This window comes from Lottia gigantea, assembly GCF_000327385.1.
Source record: "Lottia gigantea unplaced genomic scaffold LOTGIsca_10, whole genome shotgun sequence".
In the NCBI taxonomy this organism is placed as follows: Eukaryota; Metazoa; Mollusca; class Gastropoda; family Lottiidae; genus Lottia; species Lottia gigantea.
In genome coordinates this window covers 2084127-2104320 of record NW_008706747.1, presented here as the reverse complement: position 1 = coordinate 2104320, position 20194 = coordinate 2084127, and the positions used below count along the sequence as shown (strand labels likewise).

Below are 20194 nucleotides of genomic sequence, written 5' to 3'. Positions count from 1 at the left end.
AATCTAAAACGACATTTTTATTAAAACGATCGACAGGAAAATGAACACTGGCTTTTTCAAATGGCTATTATAGTCAATAGTGGTTATACATTTGGGTATATCAATGGCCGACAATAGGCTTTCTAGTAATCTTAATATTGTCTATTCATTACTCCACTATAGTATATCATGCTTATTAATCCCTACTTTGCGCATTTCTTAAACTTATTCATGTTTTTGTATTGAACTTGAAAATGACGAATGTCCTATAAAAACACATTCTGAATGTCGTTGATGGTACAAAAAAAAATCGCCAGTGTTATTCGTTAGAAAGCAAATAAAGGAGAAAGAAGATCTTCCCAATGTCAAGATATTACGAACTTTGTCATATACCCTGACTGCAATAGCCACCTTTCTTGTATCTCACAGGTTTGCTAATGCAGTTATTTTATTGGATTGTACCTTAGTATCAACAGCCAATCATAGCATTCGACAGAATGTCTGTAAATGAAAGGCATGATGTTAACAGTCTATTTGTCGAGGGTTCCAATTGACTGTATTCGCTGGCGTCCAATCCAATCATATAGCTGCATACCGAGAATTGTAGTCAATGTATAAGACTAAGGTCGTAATAGCTTGTCATAGTGAAGATGGGGCCATCAATCCACGATAACTTGAGTCCAGAAACCATCCTGGATCATTCAAAATGGAAAACGATTGTAACTGTCCTGGGCCTAATTTGCTGTAGTCTGGTACACGCACCTGAAAAGTCAGTCGCCTAAAATTGCAAAATTTCTGCAACGTAAGTGTTTGGTGTACTTTATGTATGTAACCTTAATTCTTGGGATTGGAAAAAAAAAACACCATTATCTATGAATGAAGTCCTTTATTGGGTGTTAAACAATGTAATGATATATGTTTTGCATGTTCGATATTGTATTCCCATACATGCTAACACTATGCATTCTATGCATTATTATGCCCATTGTTATGCCTGTGTTATTTTGACAATTTAAATCTATGCCGGGGTCCAATTATGTCTATGCTCTTTGTCAACTTCTACAATATGCTTTTGACTGTAGGCATGCAATTCAAAGCGCACAATGTGATTAAAACGTGTAGTGTAATTTCACAGTTAAATTCCAGGGCGGCCATTTACATTAGAGCAAAAAAAAAAATGAAATTCGGCGTAGAGTTCGTGTGTAAATTAATATTAACGAAAACGTCATGTCTATACGTATCTATCTCATAGTCTCTCATTCACTTTGACTACCCTACCTAATCGTCTTATTCACCAATATAATAGACTTACAATTCATATTTGATAATATTTACAATGAATTGATTGAGTACTCTCAACACGGTCAACTCGTCAATTGGTATCGTCGTGTGGGAGATTCAACTCAAATTCCGTTCTACGACTGACGCGTAGCCTTGGCTAGCTACACGTACTTGTTGCCCCTCTAACAATTGTATGATATACGCCCTGTTCGTTTCTACCTTCAAAAAAATATATATAATTCTAGCTTTATCAATATACGTAAAACACCATTTAGTTTCATTTCATTTAAATGGCTTAGTTGGAACTTAATAACTAAAATCACATGGCAGGTGTCGCTGGCGATGTTCACTTTTCTACAACACCTGATGCCATTCTGCGACTATGGAATTATCAATTCGTATCCCTTCCGAGACCACATAGCTATTTTTTTTATTTAGGTCTAGTATATCTTTATTTACAATAACAGTAATTTAAAATGTTCTAAAGAGCGAGAAACAGTCGGTCAAAACGTTTACAAAATCATTTTTCAGGAAACATAAAAACGTGCCAGTTTTATCTAAAAAACAGACGATCAAATGAATTAGCTATTGACTGACTATAGTAGCTACACATGTCTGCCAACACGGCTTCAAAACATTGAAAAATATAGAATGTAATACTAAACCGAAACGCAAAGAAATTAATTTTTAAAAATCGACGTTTAAAGACTTACTTTATATTTGCGTTTCGTTTAAATGATTCTTTAACTTTTAAGAAACCGTGAAAAACTTGAATTTTAATTATTTGTATTGGTTGGCTTTTATCTTCGCTTTTTGTTTATTTTTCAACTTTAAACCAAAAGACAAAACGATTGTCAAAATTTGTTGAAAAGATTCAACGTTCGTACATTTGTTAAATCTACTTTCGTTTTGTGATTTTTTGAAATTTCGATACTTTTGAAAGCTGAAATACGTGTATCCGGGGCAGAAATTGGTTTTTGGCGGCATTTTGTCGTCGACTTAACACACGGTTAATGCGATTAAGATGTGCTATTTTTAGCTGCAATTTAACCTCACCAAAAATAGATATCGTTTAGGTAAAAATTTATGGGTCATCTTTACTGTACTTTTCAAAATGGCGATTTTTGTTTTTGCTACTTTGCTTATTGCTTCAAGGCATTTACAAAAGGAATCCTAACCTTTGAATGTGTATCAGAGACATACCTTCTATGTACTCCATTCCCATTATTCGTTTGATATCTGTTTGTTTGTAAATCATAAACACTTTTTCAAATTGTGCAAAGTCAGATCATCATGGTGTGCGAACACTACTTACCACGTGACCTAATAGGTCAATTAAGGTCAAGGTCGTATAAAAAAAGAAATTATCAGAAACTAAGGCCTTTGAGATCTAATAAGATATCAATAATATTAACAATTTTTTATAAAGAATTCGTTCTAAATGAGTGGTATTACAAAAATATCTTCTGATACTTAAAACATAAACCACGTGACCTCATAGGTCATTAAAGGTCATGGTCACTTAAGAAACAATTAGACCACGTGTGCTTTAAAATTTCCCTAAAAATATCAAAGCCCTTTGCATAAAATTTAAAACTTGTGCAAATTCAAATAATCACTTATGATATCATAAGCTATAAATCACGTGACCTCAGAGGTCAATTAGCGCTGTATATAATTTTTGAGGGCCACTTAAAAGATAAAGACTATAACAAGTTGAAACAATGCGATATATATGCAATATAAAGGGGCTTATTTTGTTGAGTACTTGAAACTACTAAAGTTTTATTATAACATAGAAGAGGTCTGATTTATATGGCTCTTGTAGCGTCTTGAGTCTATTTGCATTATTACATGTTTGATAATGTCGTTAAAGGGACACTGCCGACTAAATTTTTAAATCTTTATTTTAGCACCCTGTAACACTTTTCATAAAGCGGTCACTTACGTTTTGCTATGAAAATGACGGAAAAAATAAATCACCCGATATTGTACAAACGATAGGTAAAAAGTCGATACAATTCGAGTAAATGTTAAAATGACTAGCCTTTTTCATTCGGATTTGAATAGAGCTCCTTTTCCCGTACGCTTCTCATAATGAAAAACTGTCATAGATTAGTTTGTAATCAAATAAAATCTCTGTCACGATTTATGACTCGATTTACCAGTCATGTGCTGTTTAGTTATAATATATTAAGACTTATCTATTCGAGAACAAATTTAACTAAAGTCATCTTAACATTACAATACGACATTGACCGATTTTCAAAAAAATACTTAATGAGATGCAGAACAGTAGGATATAAAGCTCCATTTCAAGTCATTAGCTCAAATTTTTGTGTGCATTTATGCTGCATGCACGCACACAAAGCTCAAAAGCACTGGAAAAACAAAGCTTTGTTCATTTTGTAACAGTAACAATTTTATCTGATTAGTTTGAAGTTAAGGCTTTGAACACGCCTTTTATGCTCATTCATGCTATAATGGAAACGCTGCAGAATAAAATGCATTCGTTTACTGTTCCGGAACGATTCTAGGCGTTCAAAAGGAATATGAAAACGTCATTGTATCGGATTTGTTTGAAATTGTTTCAATGCATTTTCTAATAGATTTACTATTCATATTGGCTCTGAATTATTAAAATGATGCTTTATTCAGATTTTATAAATATTGTATTCATAAATTATCGGAGTTGCTATCTCTGTTTTTAGTTGCATTTATAGGAGCTCAACCATGTTAATCGTCGAAAAAATCTTTTTGTTTTTTTCTTCACTTTCATGATGCTTTGATGTTTGATATTTGATAATGTTTTGGCAATAGAATCTGTAGGCGTAAAGCTCCATTTCATTGCATTACTACTGTATAGGGAAGAAAGTCCCAAAAGTGTCCAGGTCGGGGGAAGAAAAACACCATATATATCCCTGTAAAGTAGGATGTAAAACTCCATTTCATTTCATTAGTCCAATAAGATACAGAACAGTAGGATATAAATCCCCATTTCATTTCATTAGTCCAATAAGATACAGAACAGTAGGATATAAAATTCCATTTCATTTCATTAGTCCAATAAGATACAGAATAGTAGGATATAAAACTCTATTTCATTTCATTAGTCTAATAAGATACAGAACAGTAGGATATAAAATTCCATTTCATTTCAATAGTCCCATAAGATACAGAACAGTAGGATATAAAATTCCATTTCATTTCACTAGTCTAATAAGGTACAGAACAGTAGGATATAAAATTCCATTTCATTTCATTAGTCCCATAAGATACAGAACAGTAGGATATAAAATTCCATTTCATTTCATTAGTCCCATAAGATACAGAACGGTAGGATATAAAACTCTATTTCATTTCATTAGTCTAATAAGATATAGAACAGTAGGATGTAAAACTCTATTTCATTTCACTAGTCTAATAAGGTACAGAACAGTGGGATATAAAACTCTATTTCATTTCATTAGTCTAATAAGATACAGAACAGTAGGATATAAAACTATATTTCATTTCATTAGTCTAATAAGATACAGAACAGTAGGATATAAAACTCCATTTCATTTCATTAGTCCAATAAGATACAGAACAGTAGGATATAAAACTCCATTTCATTTCATTAGTCTAATAAGATACAGAATAGTATGATATAAAACTCTATTTCATTTCATTAGTCCAATAAGATACAGAACAGTATGATATAAAACTCTATTTAATTTCATTAGTCCAATAAGATACAGAACAGTATGATATAAAACTCTATTTAATTTCATTAGTTCAATAAGATACAGAACAGTAGAGTGTAAGACTCTACTAATGAATATTATTCCAATAAACTGAAGAAAATTATGACGCAATGCAAATTGCATTCTATTTAATTTCATTTTAACAGCCCAAATTCTTCAGATAATATAGTACTTATAACGAGTACAGAAACTGTTGTGGGGTGTAAAACTCAAGTTCATTTCAATCGACAATATGCTATCAGCTGCTCATCCGCTTCAATGCAATTCAAAATAATTTACACAATACGTTTATCGTTTTCGTTTTCAAAATGAAAATGAAAATAAAAGTCTTTTCGCTTGATTTCTGAGCGATCTAAGCGATAAGTCTACTGTATTCGTTGATATAAGCGATGATTTGCGTTGATTACCAATGCTTTTGTCAAACTTTAAATTATCTTGAAATTTTAACCTTATAAGAGCCATTATATACACCGGATTTCCCTTTGATTGGTTTAATTTGATTTTTATCGCACGTCTAAAGGGTTAAAAAGGTAATGTTATATTTGTGAATAATTGAATGGTTAATTGGTAAATGCACATTTATTTAGTTATATTATTTGTTGATCTAATTTTGAAAGAATTTAAACTTTTCGTGTTATTTGGTACATGTTCGCAGCAATTTAGATTTTTGTTGAAAATTGCAATCTGCTTAAGATGCTTGATTTTTCGTACCGTGGGTTTCTTTATGTGTATTAGTACACTTGTTATTCACGATCTTACATTCTTTTTAACATCATGTTCACTTGGATTTTGCCAAATGATGATGAAATATGCTGGACAGATGCATAACAGACGGGTGTAAAGCTTTCATGTCCAATAAGATACCGAATATGAGGTTGATAAACTCCATTTCATTTCATTAGTCCAATAAGAAACAGAACAGTAGGATATAAAACTCCATTTCATTTCATTAGTCCAATAAGATACACAACAGTAGGATATAAAACTCCATTTCATTTCATTAGTCCAATAAGATACACAACAGTAGGATATAAAACTCTATTTCATTTCATTAGTCCAATAAGATATAAAACAGTAGGATATAAAACTCTATTTCATTTCATTAGTCCAATAAGGTACAGAACAGTGGGATATAAAACTCCATTTCATTTCCTTAGTCCAATAAGATATAAAACAGTAGGATATAAAACTCCATTTCATTTCATTAGTCCAATAAGATACAGAACAGTAGGATATAAAACTACATTTCATTTCATTAGTCCAATAAGATACAGAACAGTAGGATATAAAACTCCATTTCATTTCATTAGTCCAATAAGATACAGAACAGTAGGATATAAAACTCCATTTCATTTCATTAGTTCAATAAGATACAGAACAGTAGGATATAAAACTCTATTTCATTTCATTAGTCCAATAAGATACAGAACAGTAGGATATAAAACTCCATTTCATTTCATTAGTCCAATAAGATACAGAACAGTAGGATATAAAACTCCATTTCATTTCATTAGTCCAATAAGATACAGAACAGTAGGATATAAAACTCCATTTCATTTCATTAGTCCAATAAGATACAGAACAGTAGGATATAAAACTCCATTTCATTTCATTAGTCCAATAAGATACAGAACAGTAGGATATAAAACTCCATTTCATTTCATTAGTTCAATAAGATACAGAACAGTAGAATATAAAACTCCATTTCATTTCATTAGTCCAATAAGATACAGACAGTAGAATATAAAACTCTATTTCATTTCCTTAGTCCAATAAGATACAGACAGTAGGATATAAAACTCCATTTCATTTCCTTAGTCCAATAAGATACAGACAGTAGAATATAAAACTCCATTTCATTTCATTAGTCCAATAAGATACAGAACAGTAGGATATAAAACTCTATTTCATTTCATTAGTCCAATAAGATACAGAACAGTAGGATATAAAACTCAATTTCATTTTGATTAGCCCAATAAGGTACAGAACAGTAGGATATAAAATTTCATTTCATTAGTTCAATAAGGCAATACATATGAGCTATGCCTGTAATCGAAAAAAAAATCTGTACTTTTGTAACAATCTCACTTGACTATGTTCTTAAAATAATTACGATTTGGACGTAAAACGCGAAAGATACACGCCTACAAGGCTATATCTTATAACCATTGAGCTGTTTGTATTTACTTATATACATGTATTCAAGTTAGTATATCACTTTCAAGACAGATTACGATAACTTAATGATAATAAGAGTTAATTTGAAAAGCACTTAACTTTAATTTAGTGAACCACAACGTTAACCATCTGTGAGTCAATACTTGATTTTAAAGATGGACTTCCCATTTTTCTTTCATTTTATGCGTTCGTGGTTATCAAATCGTTTGTCTTAACAATTAAAAAAATTCTGTTTCACGTTTTAGAGTGGGAACCCGACGTTGGGTTTGTCTGTCAAAAAATATAATTCATTACTCCTGTGAGCTTACCTTAATCTCAGAAACTGGAATTGTTTAGCTAAGCTAATCAATAATAGTGTTCACAGATCCCCATCGAACTTTGGGCCTTCAAATCCATGTATGTCCAGAATTACCTGCGTTTAAAAGTTAAAAAGACGATTCGTCATTGTAAGATTTTATGTTATATATAGAACAGACATACATGTATATGGAGAATAGAGCAAAGTTCCCAGTTTGAAGTATTCTTAATGGAACAATGCGTGGTAATATTGATGGGAATCCATTTTGAAGTAAAATTGCTAAAAAGTGGGGGAAACCATTTTGAAGTAAATTTGCTATAATGGATTAGTGAGTGTATTCCATCTTTTCAATCTTTATCCCATTGTACACAGAAGATGATATCGTTTAATTTTATGTCTTTTCGTTTAAAAAAAATCTGCTGAAATTACTGATAATAGCTTGTAGTAAGTGGTAAACTTTTTGTGAATGAATTTTGTGAATGAAATTTAAAAGTGTTAGTAAATTTAACGTAATTTTAAAGTGGAGGTGTGCACCAATTTTCAGGGTGTATTTTGAAATATTGAAATATATCTAAAGCTAACGGTAAAATGCTCTGATTGGTCGTATGTTACCGTCTGTTCACTATGTCTACAGAATCGCAGTTCACCAATTATTTCTGCATAAACTGAAATTTCAACTCCAAAATACAATTGAGAGTCTTAGATTGGCTGAGAGTTGATGAAAATGTTAAAACTGGAAAAATCATTATTTCAATATGATTTTGCAGAGGGGAATTTTCAACACAAAGTAATTTTGAAAGGAAATTTCTTGTAGAGATTTGTCAAGTGTAAAATTTCCAAACCTTGTATTTCTATTAACTCGAAGATAAGAAGCATGCAATGAAAATTTAATTCAAAAATTTGTGAAATGAGTGATACAAAATTCAGTTTTGAGCCCACTTTTGAAAAAGAAGAACGTTTTGAAAAACTCTAGTTGGCCTATTATATCGTTCATTTGATGACGTCAAAAATCCCTTAATAATTTATCCGTCGGGAAATCAGGCAACAATGCAATGAAAATATGTGCAGAGCCCCTTAATATGGATATAGGTAACAGTTAGGGTCAAAGAGTTCTTTAATAGTAATTTGCATACCTGGAAGTTCGAAGATGACGCCCACAAAACTTTGGAATAGCCAATTTGTGGGTTTTATCAAATGTGTAGGCGAAGCATGAAAATATGAAATATAAATGAAAGCATAATCGTCGATCAATGGTAAAGATTAGAACTATTTTGAAAGGTGACAGAGTTCGAATCTTTTACACCCTTTAATTCATTGTATGGCTGAACTGAAAATGTATTGTTCATCTATGCAAAGCTAAAGTAATTGTTGAAAAGTGTTCCGAGTTTTTCCTGTTTACCTTCAAATGTATTCAATGAAGTTAAAAAATTATATGAAGACCTATTTCTAAAAGATAGACTTGATAACTCTGGAGTTGATATCTTAAAATGGAGTCTATATTTCGCTTATTAGTGTTAAAGGGATGTAATCGTCTAGAAATACTTTTTGTAAATCAAGGTATGCAATGGAACTCAATAGCAATGACGGGTAAATCTTCACACGAACTTCGTCTTAAACCTTAACGACAATAGCCACTATTCGAGTGTCATGGAAGTTTGAAAAGGCAGCGATTTGATTGGATTGTACGCCAGCCATAATGTTAACAGTATTTATGTAAAGGGTTCTGATTGGTTGTATTCGATGGCGTACAATCCAACCAAATTGTGACATGCTGTGATACAAAAAAAATGGTTATAGGAGTCAAGGTATAAGACCATAATGAAGAATGGAATACCCAATACCCAATAGAGTTTCATTACGTAGTTGGGGTTTGATATTCACAATGCCAGGTATCATGGCTTATTATTTACAGACGTTCTGTCGAGGGCTCTACAATCACAGAACGTACAATCTAATAAAATCAAATTGTAGTCAAGGTATAAGACAGAGTTTGTAATACCTTAACCATTGTGACGATGTGGGTTTTTCAAAAAGAGTGTATCTATTTGCATTGTGTTTATTATTTATATCGTCTGCCATTCTTCTGCTATACAGATGAGACGTCTTCATTACCCCTGTTTATTTTCATTAACAGAGCTGTTTATTTATCTGTGCATCTCAGCATAACAAAATAGAACCTATATAGATCTGTGAGGCATTTGTTGATTTTTCTGTTAAAGGGATTGTACAGAGGTTTATAAAAAAAATATATGTGTGTATAGGGAACACTGATAGCATCGATTTGCACCAGTATAATTTTCAATCAGATGTCTGTTGTTCGTGTCATTCCACTGAAAGCTAAACTTTCATGGGCTTTTTTTTTCAATAGTGACGTCATATACTGTTAAGCATTTCTATAATTATAGAATCGACAGACATCTGACGAAAAATTAATATCCCTTTAGATATAGACATCATTATGACCACAGAAAACCGTTTATTCTGCAAAATCGCAATTTCATGCAATGGAACTGACAGGAATTTGTCAGACTTTCTATTAGATAGTGCCGATAGAAATAGCCCAAATTTCCTTGTTTGGTTCTTAAGTCCAAAAAGCACAATTAATAGATCATTTGTGTGGAACGGGTGATTGGCAGGAATCGTGAAATTCGCTGATAATGACGTCACCACTCCCATAATCAGTTAAAATCCGACATCATTCTTGGAGCAATAAAATAGACGGAAAATTTTTTACAATGCTGTGGAATTTCGTTCTTCCAAAGAACAACATATTAAATATTCAGCCCCTCGATGCATGTAACGAGTCAGTGGTTCAAAATTTTGGAATTTCTCCATTCCAAAAAAAATAAAAACATAAAACGAAAATATGACGTTAAGAATTTTTTTAATTTTCATAAAATTTCATAAAAACTTAACAAGTACATTGACATTAGACAAGTTTACAATATATGGTTTCTGGAAAATGGATTTCTTGAGAAAAACATCAAAAATTAAACATAAAAGAAATGAAATTTTTAAAAAAAGGAAAATATTAGAGGATTTGAATAGCATAATAATCAGACATTTCGAAATATAATTTGAATTTTCAGCTCTCCAAATAAGGAGCTAGAAATGAGCATTTATTTAAAGAATACATCATTCCGTAATAATAATAAATTTCGAATAAAGTTTCGAACTCTCGGTTGTAATTTCATATCTATGTTCTAAATTTATCTTAGTATTTCCATTCATTTCTCAAAACATATTTCTATAAGTGAACCATTATCATTTGGAGTTTTACATCCTACTCTGTGAACATTTTCTGAACTCATTTAAACAAATAATACATTAAGATCGTATATCATATCATAAAAAAAATTAAGCTGATTTCAAGTGGGCTTTATTCAAATTAAGTTTGTCTTCAAGAATATGAAATGTGCTTATTAGATTTTGAAGACAATTTTTAGCTCAAAGTTTTAATTAAGCTTTGATTACAATTCCAATTGTATTAAATAACTAAAAACGATTCTAAAGAAAAGCTCAAATAAAGCTTCCGTTCTCATAAAATTTAAATATTCAAAACAAATATTGAATTCAGCTTTTATAGAACGGAATATTATTTTTAAATAAATATAGATTTGTAGAGCTCAATAACTAACAAAACAAAGCTTAAATGAACTTCATTAAAAATGAAGTTTTTTTTTTTCAAACACAAATATCATTTAGTAAACAAACCAAAGCTTAAATCGAGCTCAAAATTTCCATTCATTAGCGTTTATATCAAGCGTGATTTAGATTAAAAGTTTCAATGAAAATTTCCATTCAATTCAGATAAGATTGGAAATAAAAATTTACATTTTAGATAAATTTTTAATTCAACGTTTTTGTTCATCCGATTAATCTATTCATTGTATAGAAAAGTAGGACGTAAAACTCCATTTCATTTCATTAATTCATTATAGTATTCAGTTGAATTCATTTGTTTTTCTTTTATCTATATCTATTTAGAAATTATCCCTATTCAACGGATAGATAGATATATCTATTCAATTCAATAATCAAATAACTTGTGATGAGGCTTGAAAGTCGATACTGACCGTGGTACCAAAACATTTCTAAAGCGAGATTCGAACCCATGGCACCAGCCGATAATTCAAAGAACAAATTGAAAATTAGTCATTGTCAAAACCAATTTTTGTAATTAAGCAAAATGCGTAGTAAATGGAAATACAAATGCTTCGATATTGACAATTGTCAAATTCATTTTCTCAAAAATTGAAAATTCCGAGTTGTTGTCAAATCCAATGAAACCAATTTCTCATTTTTTCTCGAACAATTTAGAAATGAAAGGAAAATCCAAATTCTTGGAAAACAAAACAGTTTATCAAGTCTAATTTTGAAATAAATATAAATATAAAAGCTAAGAGAAAGCAAATGCTTGGAAAAGATTAATTGCCAAATTCCTATTCTGGAATAATTGGAAAAGTACAAAATTATTAAACCTGTATTGAAATGAATTGAAATACAATAGCTTAATTGACAATGGTCAACTCCAATGGAAAATTTAAAACTTAACAAATTGACAATGGCGAAATCCAAATTCATCAATAGTCAAATTCACTAATAAATGAAAATACAATAGACACACAATTGTCAAATCCGATTTGGGAATAAAATGGAAATCCAAATAACTATGGCCAGGTCCAATACAAAATAGATATAGAACAAGTGTCAAATTCACTTCGAAATGAGTGGAAAAGCTAAAACTTTAAAATTTGACAACTGTCAAATCCAATACAAATTCAGAAATGAACGATTTTTCAAATTCCAAATTCACTAATAAATGAAAATACAATAGATCAGAAAATGCATAATTGTCAAATCCAATTTGGAAATAAAATAGAAATGAAAAGGTCATTCAATAAAAAGAAAAGAAAAAGGAAAAGAATTAGAAATGTTTTTATATAATAACTAATAATAATATAATAAAATCTAACATTAGCACTAATTAGAATTCCACCTTGGGCGAAATCAAATAAACATTTTTTTTAACAAAATAACACAATTTCGTATAACGAGACATTTTTTTTTTCTAAAGATGATAAACTACGGCACGAGGCAGTCACGAGACATACTTCTAAAAATTTACAAGCTATTATGTCATATTTTGAGACAAATTTAATGATTTTTAAAGATTAAATCAATTTCGTAAGATCTTTTCACATTTTTCAAAGGTCATTCAAATTTTTCAAGAATTCTTTCGTGACAGAAAAAAAAGAAACATTTGAATTTGGTTAAAATACATTACACTAGGTTATATAAGAAACAAGTAGCTCCAAGGATCCTCTTCAGGACACCTGATGCCACTACGATTGAGTTAGTCAACTTCAGATTCTTGAGGGTGGAAAGAAGAACAACCCGAACAGAGAGTAAATATTTGAAAATTCGGCACAAAAGAAAAAGAATATAAACATTAAAAATTAATTCGTTTCCTTTGAAATAAATTTGTGAATTTTATTCAACCTGTTTTCCATGGATTAATAATTCAGCGCGAATTCATATGCAAACGACTTCTGAAAGAAACGTTTTTTGCATTCTTTTGTATTCAAAATTGCTATTTCTTTTCATGGTTTCTGAATTATTCAAATGCACTCAAACAAACAAAAGAAACCCTATTGTTGATTTTCATTTAAAGTAACTCTCTATAAAAGCGATTGCAATCTTTCATTACTTATTCTCTTTCAAATTGCATGAAAAAATCGGAAATACAATGGCTTTGATTTGCTTAAAGTAATGAATTGAATGCAGAATGCTCACACATTTTTTTATGGACTCATGAAAAGTTCTGAATGAAAATTAAACAGAAAAGAAAAAATTAATTGAGATAAATCCATGCATTAAATCTTATTGTTCGAGTCAAAATCTTAACAAATTTTCAAATATCTGAATGAAAAATAAAACAAAAAGGAAAATTAATTGAGATAAGTCCATACATTAAGTCTTATTGTTCGAGTCAAAATTTTAACAAATTTTCTAATATCTTAATGAAAATATTTGAATGAAAAGCAAATTCAAAAGCGATGACATTGAAATATCTTTGAAAAAAGAAAAAAAAAGAAAAATGACACTTCGTTTCGTATTATTCAGTAGATTTCAAAAGAATGAAATAAATACAAAAGATAAACATAAATTTGTTAATCTTTCGTGTCGAAATATTTAAAAGTAGTAAATATTAGTAAACACAAACATGGCGGTGATAGCAGACGAGAATATCGACGTTTGCGTTCAATGATTAATTCAATCAAGATTTACAACCATACACGCCAAAATACGTTCATTAATACATTGATTTTGTTACTAAATGTTCTAATTATGGCGTAAATTGCACTATTTCTAACTAATTAGGGGATGTCACTCAAATGTTTCTTTATAGCTCTGTAGGGACTTTAAAAATCGTTTGCATAACGTTGCCCCTTAAATATTTAAAACGTAATCACGTAAGATTGCCAAAATAATTTCAATTCTAAGCAAAAGAATTTCAAAAATGCAACCAAAAGCACACACTACCAATAATTTAATTTGTCCAAAACAAATTTCGTAAAATTTTGAGCCTCATTCCCTAATGCTAAAGACTAAAACGCCATATTTTTTTTTGTAAATATATCATCAATACATCAAAAACACCAACAGACTTTAAAACAAGTACATACTCACAGGATACACAAAAAATTCTCGTCATTGTTTTCTTTCAAATTGCAACAATATGATACGAAATAATAAAATCCCATAGAAGTCTATCTCGTTTTAAAAACTAAAACAATATTTGATTATTTATATATTCGTTTCATGGTCAATTGCCAGTGTTAAATTTTAATTTACTCACAAAACATACTTCCGTATTTTTTGTTAGCACTTAATTTGTACACAGCTTCGACAATTCAGCACTACAAATTTTCAACAATCCATTTTTTGAAGACGTCCGTTGTAAGAAACGTAGTAGTAGAAAGCTTTGTTCCGGAAAATCTAGCACCTCCAAAATTTCTCTTGGACCAGCACTGTCTTCTGAGATCGGATTGCGTCCTTGACTCCCGTACGACAAGTCGAGGGCTTGAGATTTAAGTCACTATTAAGTAGACATGTTTATATAACAGTGGGATGACGGTAATGATCCTCCGGTTTGACCAGCAGATAGGCCACAGGTCGGTGAACATCCTGCGTTGATGGCATGTAACTTGGGGGACAGCACGGTACCAAATACTGTCCGGGGAGCCCAGGATGACTGTGTGCTGCGGGTGGTAGGTTACTCAAGGAAGAACTGTGGTGGTTAAGATACGGGGAGTACAGTGGGTTACCTGAGAGTTCTTGGTGTTGCCGGAGGCTGCTGAGGGGACTCGAGTCCAATTTACTGGTCGTAGGATCAAGGAAAGGGTACATGTGGTTGGAAAGAGACGTCGGTGGTAAGAATGATCTGGCTTTATCACTGAGAGAACTCAAACTTGATCCGTGTAGGGAATCTGATGAGTGTCCGGCCAAAGAGGCAAAGTTGTGAGCCATGCTGCTGAGAGCTGATGCGTTCATCCCGTTTAATCCCATACCCATGCCCATACCCATGCCCATCCCGGGTACAAACGGGATAGGGAAGGCATATTTGTCCTTTCGTAACAAAGATTTTGGTTTTCGTCGAGGTCGGTATTTGTAGTCAGGATGCTCCTTCAGATGTAAAGCTCTCAAACGTTTGGCTTCGTCAATAAATGGTCGTTTTTCTTCCTCGGTTAAAAGTTTCCAGTCGGCTCCTAATCGTTTGCTGATCTCCGAATTATGCATTTTAGGATTTTCTTGAGCCATTTTTCGTCTCTGTCCTCGGGACCAAACCATAAAAGCATTCATTGGTCGTTTGACATGGTCGTCTCTCACTCCGGGTGAAACACTCTCCGATTTCGACATCGGTGACAAACTCCTTGTATCTCCTTTGAAATTCAGAGGCGAGGTCGCTCCATCCGAAGCTGGCATAGTTAAATCCATTTTGAAAAATTAACAAAATCACTCCAAAAATTGTTCAAAAAATTATCCACAAAAATGACTAAACAGTAAACCACAAAGTTGTCAACTCGAACGTATTTGATTTTGTTCGTCTGCTATTTGTCAAGTCTCGTGCTCGTCTCGTTATTGTGTTCGGGTGTTGAAACTAACGCGAAATGACAACTTGACAAAGTTCACGTTAATACTAATACATTTCTAACTTCTCTAATATGTTTAGAACAAGCCAATCGCACAACAAACGTTTTCACTTCACACTATTGTCAATAGAATCTTATCTTGCCGTGGGATAACCATATCACACTTTTCATACGTCAATCAAAGTACAAGTGGTCGTTAATTGGTTGTCAGTCGCTCGTGAAGCTATTACAAGCCCCGCCTACATGTAATCCTAATGGCCATTGAGTGTGTTAAACACAGTCTGTTGTATGTCGATGTTTCACAAGGCAAATAATAGAGAATAACTGCGCTAATAAATCTACTTTAGATTTCTAATGACTCGATAGGAAACTGTACAGTGATATTCGTCACACTTGAGGCAATTTTATACACGTCAATCATTGATGTAGACTCCGCCTAGTAAGGCGTGGAAAACACGTGTCTTCGATTACTAGAACTAATACCCCGATTATATGCGCGTGTGGATTGACATAAGGAATTAAGGAACTGATATTTGATTTTGGGCATTTGAAAGGCATCGTTCATGACGGGTAAAAGGAAAGTTTATAGCCACTGAAAGTCTCAAAGGAGATGATTTTTCTCTGCTGGAATTTTTATTTGAATTTCTTTACCAACTGTTCGAGTCGCTTCTTTCGGATTTAGTTCCATTTTTGATATTGTCATTTTCTAAATTAACATCTTTTTCATATCACATGTCTGGATCTACGAGGATTTTTTAAAAATTTTGCAACGATTTGCTAACCATTTTTTTTTTCATTTATAGTATTTTACAAGAGATGTAAATTGTAATTTTTGAAAGGAAATTTTCAGTCCCATTTCAACAGTTCTTGACTCCCGGTTCTTGACGTATGCAGCAAACAGTAGGTAAATGGGCAAAATTCCCGAATACTTTCTTACAGTGTAGTTGTTCAACTTAAACATTAATTTTTACAGTGTATCAGGAAAAATTGACGATTTAAATCGACTTAAAAAGGCAAAAAACAAAAAAAAAAAAAACCCAAAAATACGCTCGTTTGCTCCCAGCATGAGTGTTTTCAACCATCGAGGTAATTATGAAGTTTTTTGGAGTCATAAGGCGGTAGGTAGTAAAACGATTGTAGGAGAAATAGTAAGGATTCCTAGGTGGAGGGGGAAAGAGGAGTGGGTGGTAATAGTAAAAATCTATAAAGGAAGAAGGTAAGGCAATCAATCAAGGATATTTTAAGGGGTAATAAAGAAAGAAAAGTGCTGGAAAACCTCTGTCTTGACATAATTAGCCTGTTTAAGTACTAGCAAAACAGACAGTTAGCAATTGCGTTTTACAGAGTGCAGAATTTACAGTCATTTTTTACAGTGCGTCAGAAAATCATTATTTTACCTTATAATTTGTTTCATATTTAAGCATTTAAATATCCGGATATTTAACACTTGCAATTAACAGTGTAGGGACAAGTGCAAATTTTTACAATTATATTTTACAGTGTACAGTAACTGTAACATTCATTCATTCCTTCAAACAAACGCCGGACTTGACTTTTTTCAAATCAATTTGATGAATACAAGTTTCGGAAAAAGAAAATGAATTTTTGACCAGGGGAAGGGAAATGAATTTTTGACCAGGGGAAGGGAAATGAATTTGAAAGGGTGTGACCACAATCTAAATTGAAACAAGGAAAGCCACAAACTGTTTTTGTCAAATGGCAACCACAAACCTCAATTATTGGATTTTTTTAGATGCATACAGGGAGGGAGCAGTTGGTACAGATTACAGAAAATTATAACGTAAAACTCCACTCAAGTTCATAAGCCCAAAAAGGTGCAGAACAGTAGAATATAAAACTCTATTTCATTTTATTAGTCCAATAAGATACAGAATAGTAGAATATAAAACTCTATTTAATTTCATTAGTCCAATAAGATACTGAACAGTAGGACAAAAAATTTCATCTCATTTCATTAGTCCAATAAGATACAGAACAATAGACTATAAAGCTATATTTCATTTCATTAGCTCAATAAGGTGGAACCAACTTTTCAAGAAGGAAGAAACAGAATGACGTAAAACTTCATATCAAGTATAATTTATAATGGCCACGCATGCATATTTTCCAATTGACTCCACATTGTTTATGGACAATAAAAAATAGCAGAGGCACATGACAATAGAAATTCAATGGGATTGCAATAAACATAGGAAAAACTTGTCAAAAACAATCAATATCCAAATAATCTAATAAAATCACAACAAAACAAACAATTGATCAGTTGTAATAAACGTATTGAGTATAACAAGAAAAAGTGTCAATATACCATAGGTCTACATGCTTTAAAGGGAACATACCACAAATACCTTTTTTTCGATTTCAATTTGACTTCAGAATGAGCACTTGAATTTCAATGCAATTTCAGTTGTAATAAACGTATTGAGTATAACAAGAAAAAGTGTCAATATACGAAAGGTCTACATGCTTTAAAGGGAACATGCCCCCTATTTCACGTTAGAATTCCGTTTGAGCAATGGAGCGAATACAGCTTATCAGAGCCTTCAGTTATATTGTTTACACTACTCTGTCGAGGACTCTGATTGGCTGTAATCGCTAATGTACAATCCAATCAAATCGTTGCATTAACAAACTTCCGTAAATCCAAAAAAAATATGTGCTACCAATGTTAATGTAGAATAGCTTACAATTGAAAGAGGGTATATTCCCGATCCATGCAAAAAGTTCAGGAAACTCCTTTAAATCAACGGGGTAAGCTCCTTTAAAATATGAACGAAAGTTGTTTATATTAAGAATAACAAAGGGAGTTATTGATAGAAAATAACAGTTCAATATGTTGTTATATTTATTAATCAAAGCCTATTATTTCTTCTTGTCATCTGTCACCTTGCTTTATTATGAAATAACTTATGGTGTTTTAATCAGTTTCTACCCATTGCCTTCTCCCGACTGGGTGGGAATGGAGTTTTACGTCCTATTGTTCTTGGCGGAGTGTGGGAGAGAAGAGGAGACGGGGAGGGGTGGGTGGGCAGAAATATTGAGGGTATCTAGCTTTATTATGGTGTTTAAATTAGTTTTTACCCAATGCCCTTTTCCAAGCTAGTTCGACACGAAGGTTTACGTTGTGCTTGCAATGGAGTTTTAGTTTTTACTTAATGAATACAATGGGAATGGAGTTTTACGTCCTGTGTGAATTGGTTGCCGCAGATGGCTCGAGAAGAAATAAAATGGCGATATACAGCCATACAGGGAACTATAAGGTCTGTCGGGCTTTCGAATTTGTTGCCCATTGTCGACGTAAAAGTGCATTCTTATCAGCCAACGTTGACGTCGCTGTAGTTTAAGGCGGGGGGTTCTACATTCTGGGGTGACTTCGATTGAACCTCTGTGGTCGAGCTAGAGTTGATGGAGAAATGACGTAATTATCTTCAGTGTGCATGTCGAGTGAGGTTCGCAATCGAATTTGATCGAGTTAAGGCAATATGGCGGGACTTTTGACCATATATAGACATTCCATGCTACCATGTTAACTCGTGTTTGACTCTACAAATAGTAAGTGTCGAACTCGAGCTTCTAACTAGGTCAAATATTACGTCACACGAGTCTCAGCTCTAGAAAATATTATAGTTCGTTTGTGACTCCAGTGACTCGAGTCTCCGGGCTCCGTTCGAATACACCCCTGGAGAAAAAAATGTTCCTAGTAACCCTGATCAATAGACCTGTTTATAAGAATTGTAACAGAAGCATATTTTATATTTCTAGCTCTTTATTAAGCTATTGATCTTCGTTAAAAATTCTTAGATTTCATTTCAACTGGACAGCTACCGAACTTAGCTTAATAAGAGCGCCAGAGGTGGAACAAGCCTACTAAGATTGGAGGTTGAAATAGGGGAGCGAACTTACTTAGTCAGTGGAAGGTTGGGAGCATCTGGCGAGGATAAGAGTTAACTTGTGGCAGTTCTGTGGAGCGCTAAGGGCACAAACCTTCCATGGATCGAGAATTTTTTGGTATTGTATTCTGACACTTATCTTGTGGCAAAATTGTTAGAATTAAAATCGGGGACACAAACGATTTTTTAGTGGGGTAAGGGGAAGGGGGCAAATGCCATCGGAGCCAATCCCGGGGCACCAGCAAGAGCCCATCAGTTTTTCATTGGCGCATCATTAAAGGGCTTGTAAAAAGGTTTTCTTAACTTTTTCTGTGTATAGGGGACACAAATATTATCAATTTGCACCGTTCCAAATTTTAGTCAGATGTCTGTGATTCCTGCAATTCCACTAAAACGTTACGTAATTATCGCTAAAGTCCGTCGATATTTTTAGCAGTTTTTGAAATAGCAAAAAACAAAAAATGCATTTGAATTTAGAGTTTTCCTTTAATAATATTTTAACTTTCATTTGATCAAACACTATTTTAGAATCAAAATTTTTATTGTTGCTTTTTTCGTTTTCTGTTCACGTGTACAATGGAGTTCAAAAAAGGAAAATTTAATTAGTAATGTACGGTATTGAAGTCGTGCTACAGGGCACCTGTT

The 20194-nt window shown here is 32.5% G+C and overlaps 1 protein-coding gene across 1 annotated transcript; it reads right to left on the bottom strand.

The window, feature by feature from the left end:
• Window positions 1-15117: 15117 nt before the first annotated feature.
• LOTGIDRAFT_109190 (hypothetical protein) lies at window positions 15118-15405 on the bottom strand (the record flags this gene model as incomplete). Its single annotated transcript, XM_009046156.1, has 1 exon — window positions 15118-15405. A coding segment is annotated over one exon (288 nt), but the record flags the coding sequence as incomplete, so codon positions are not given.
• Window positions 15406-20194: the final 4789 nt, after the last annotated feature.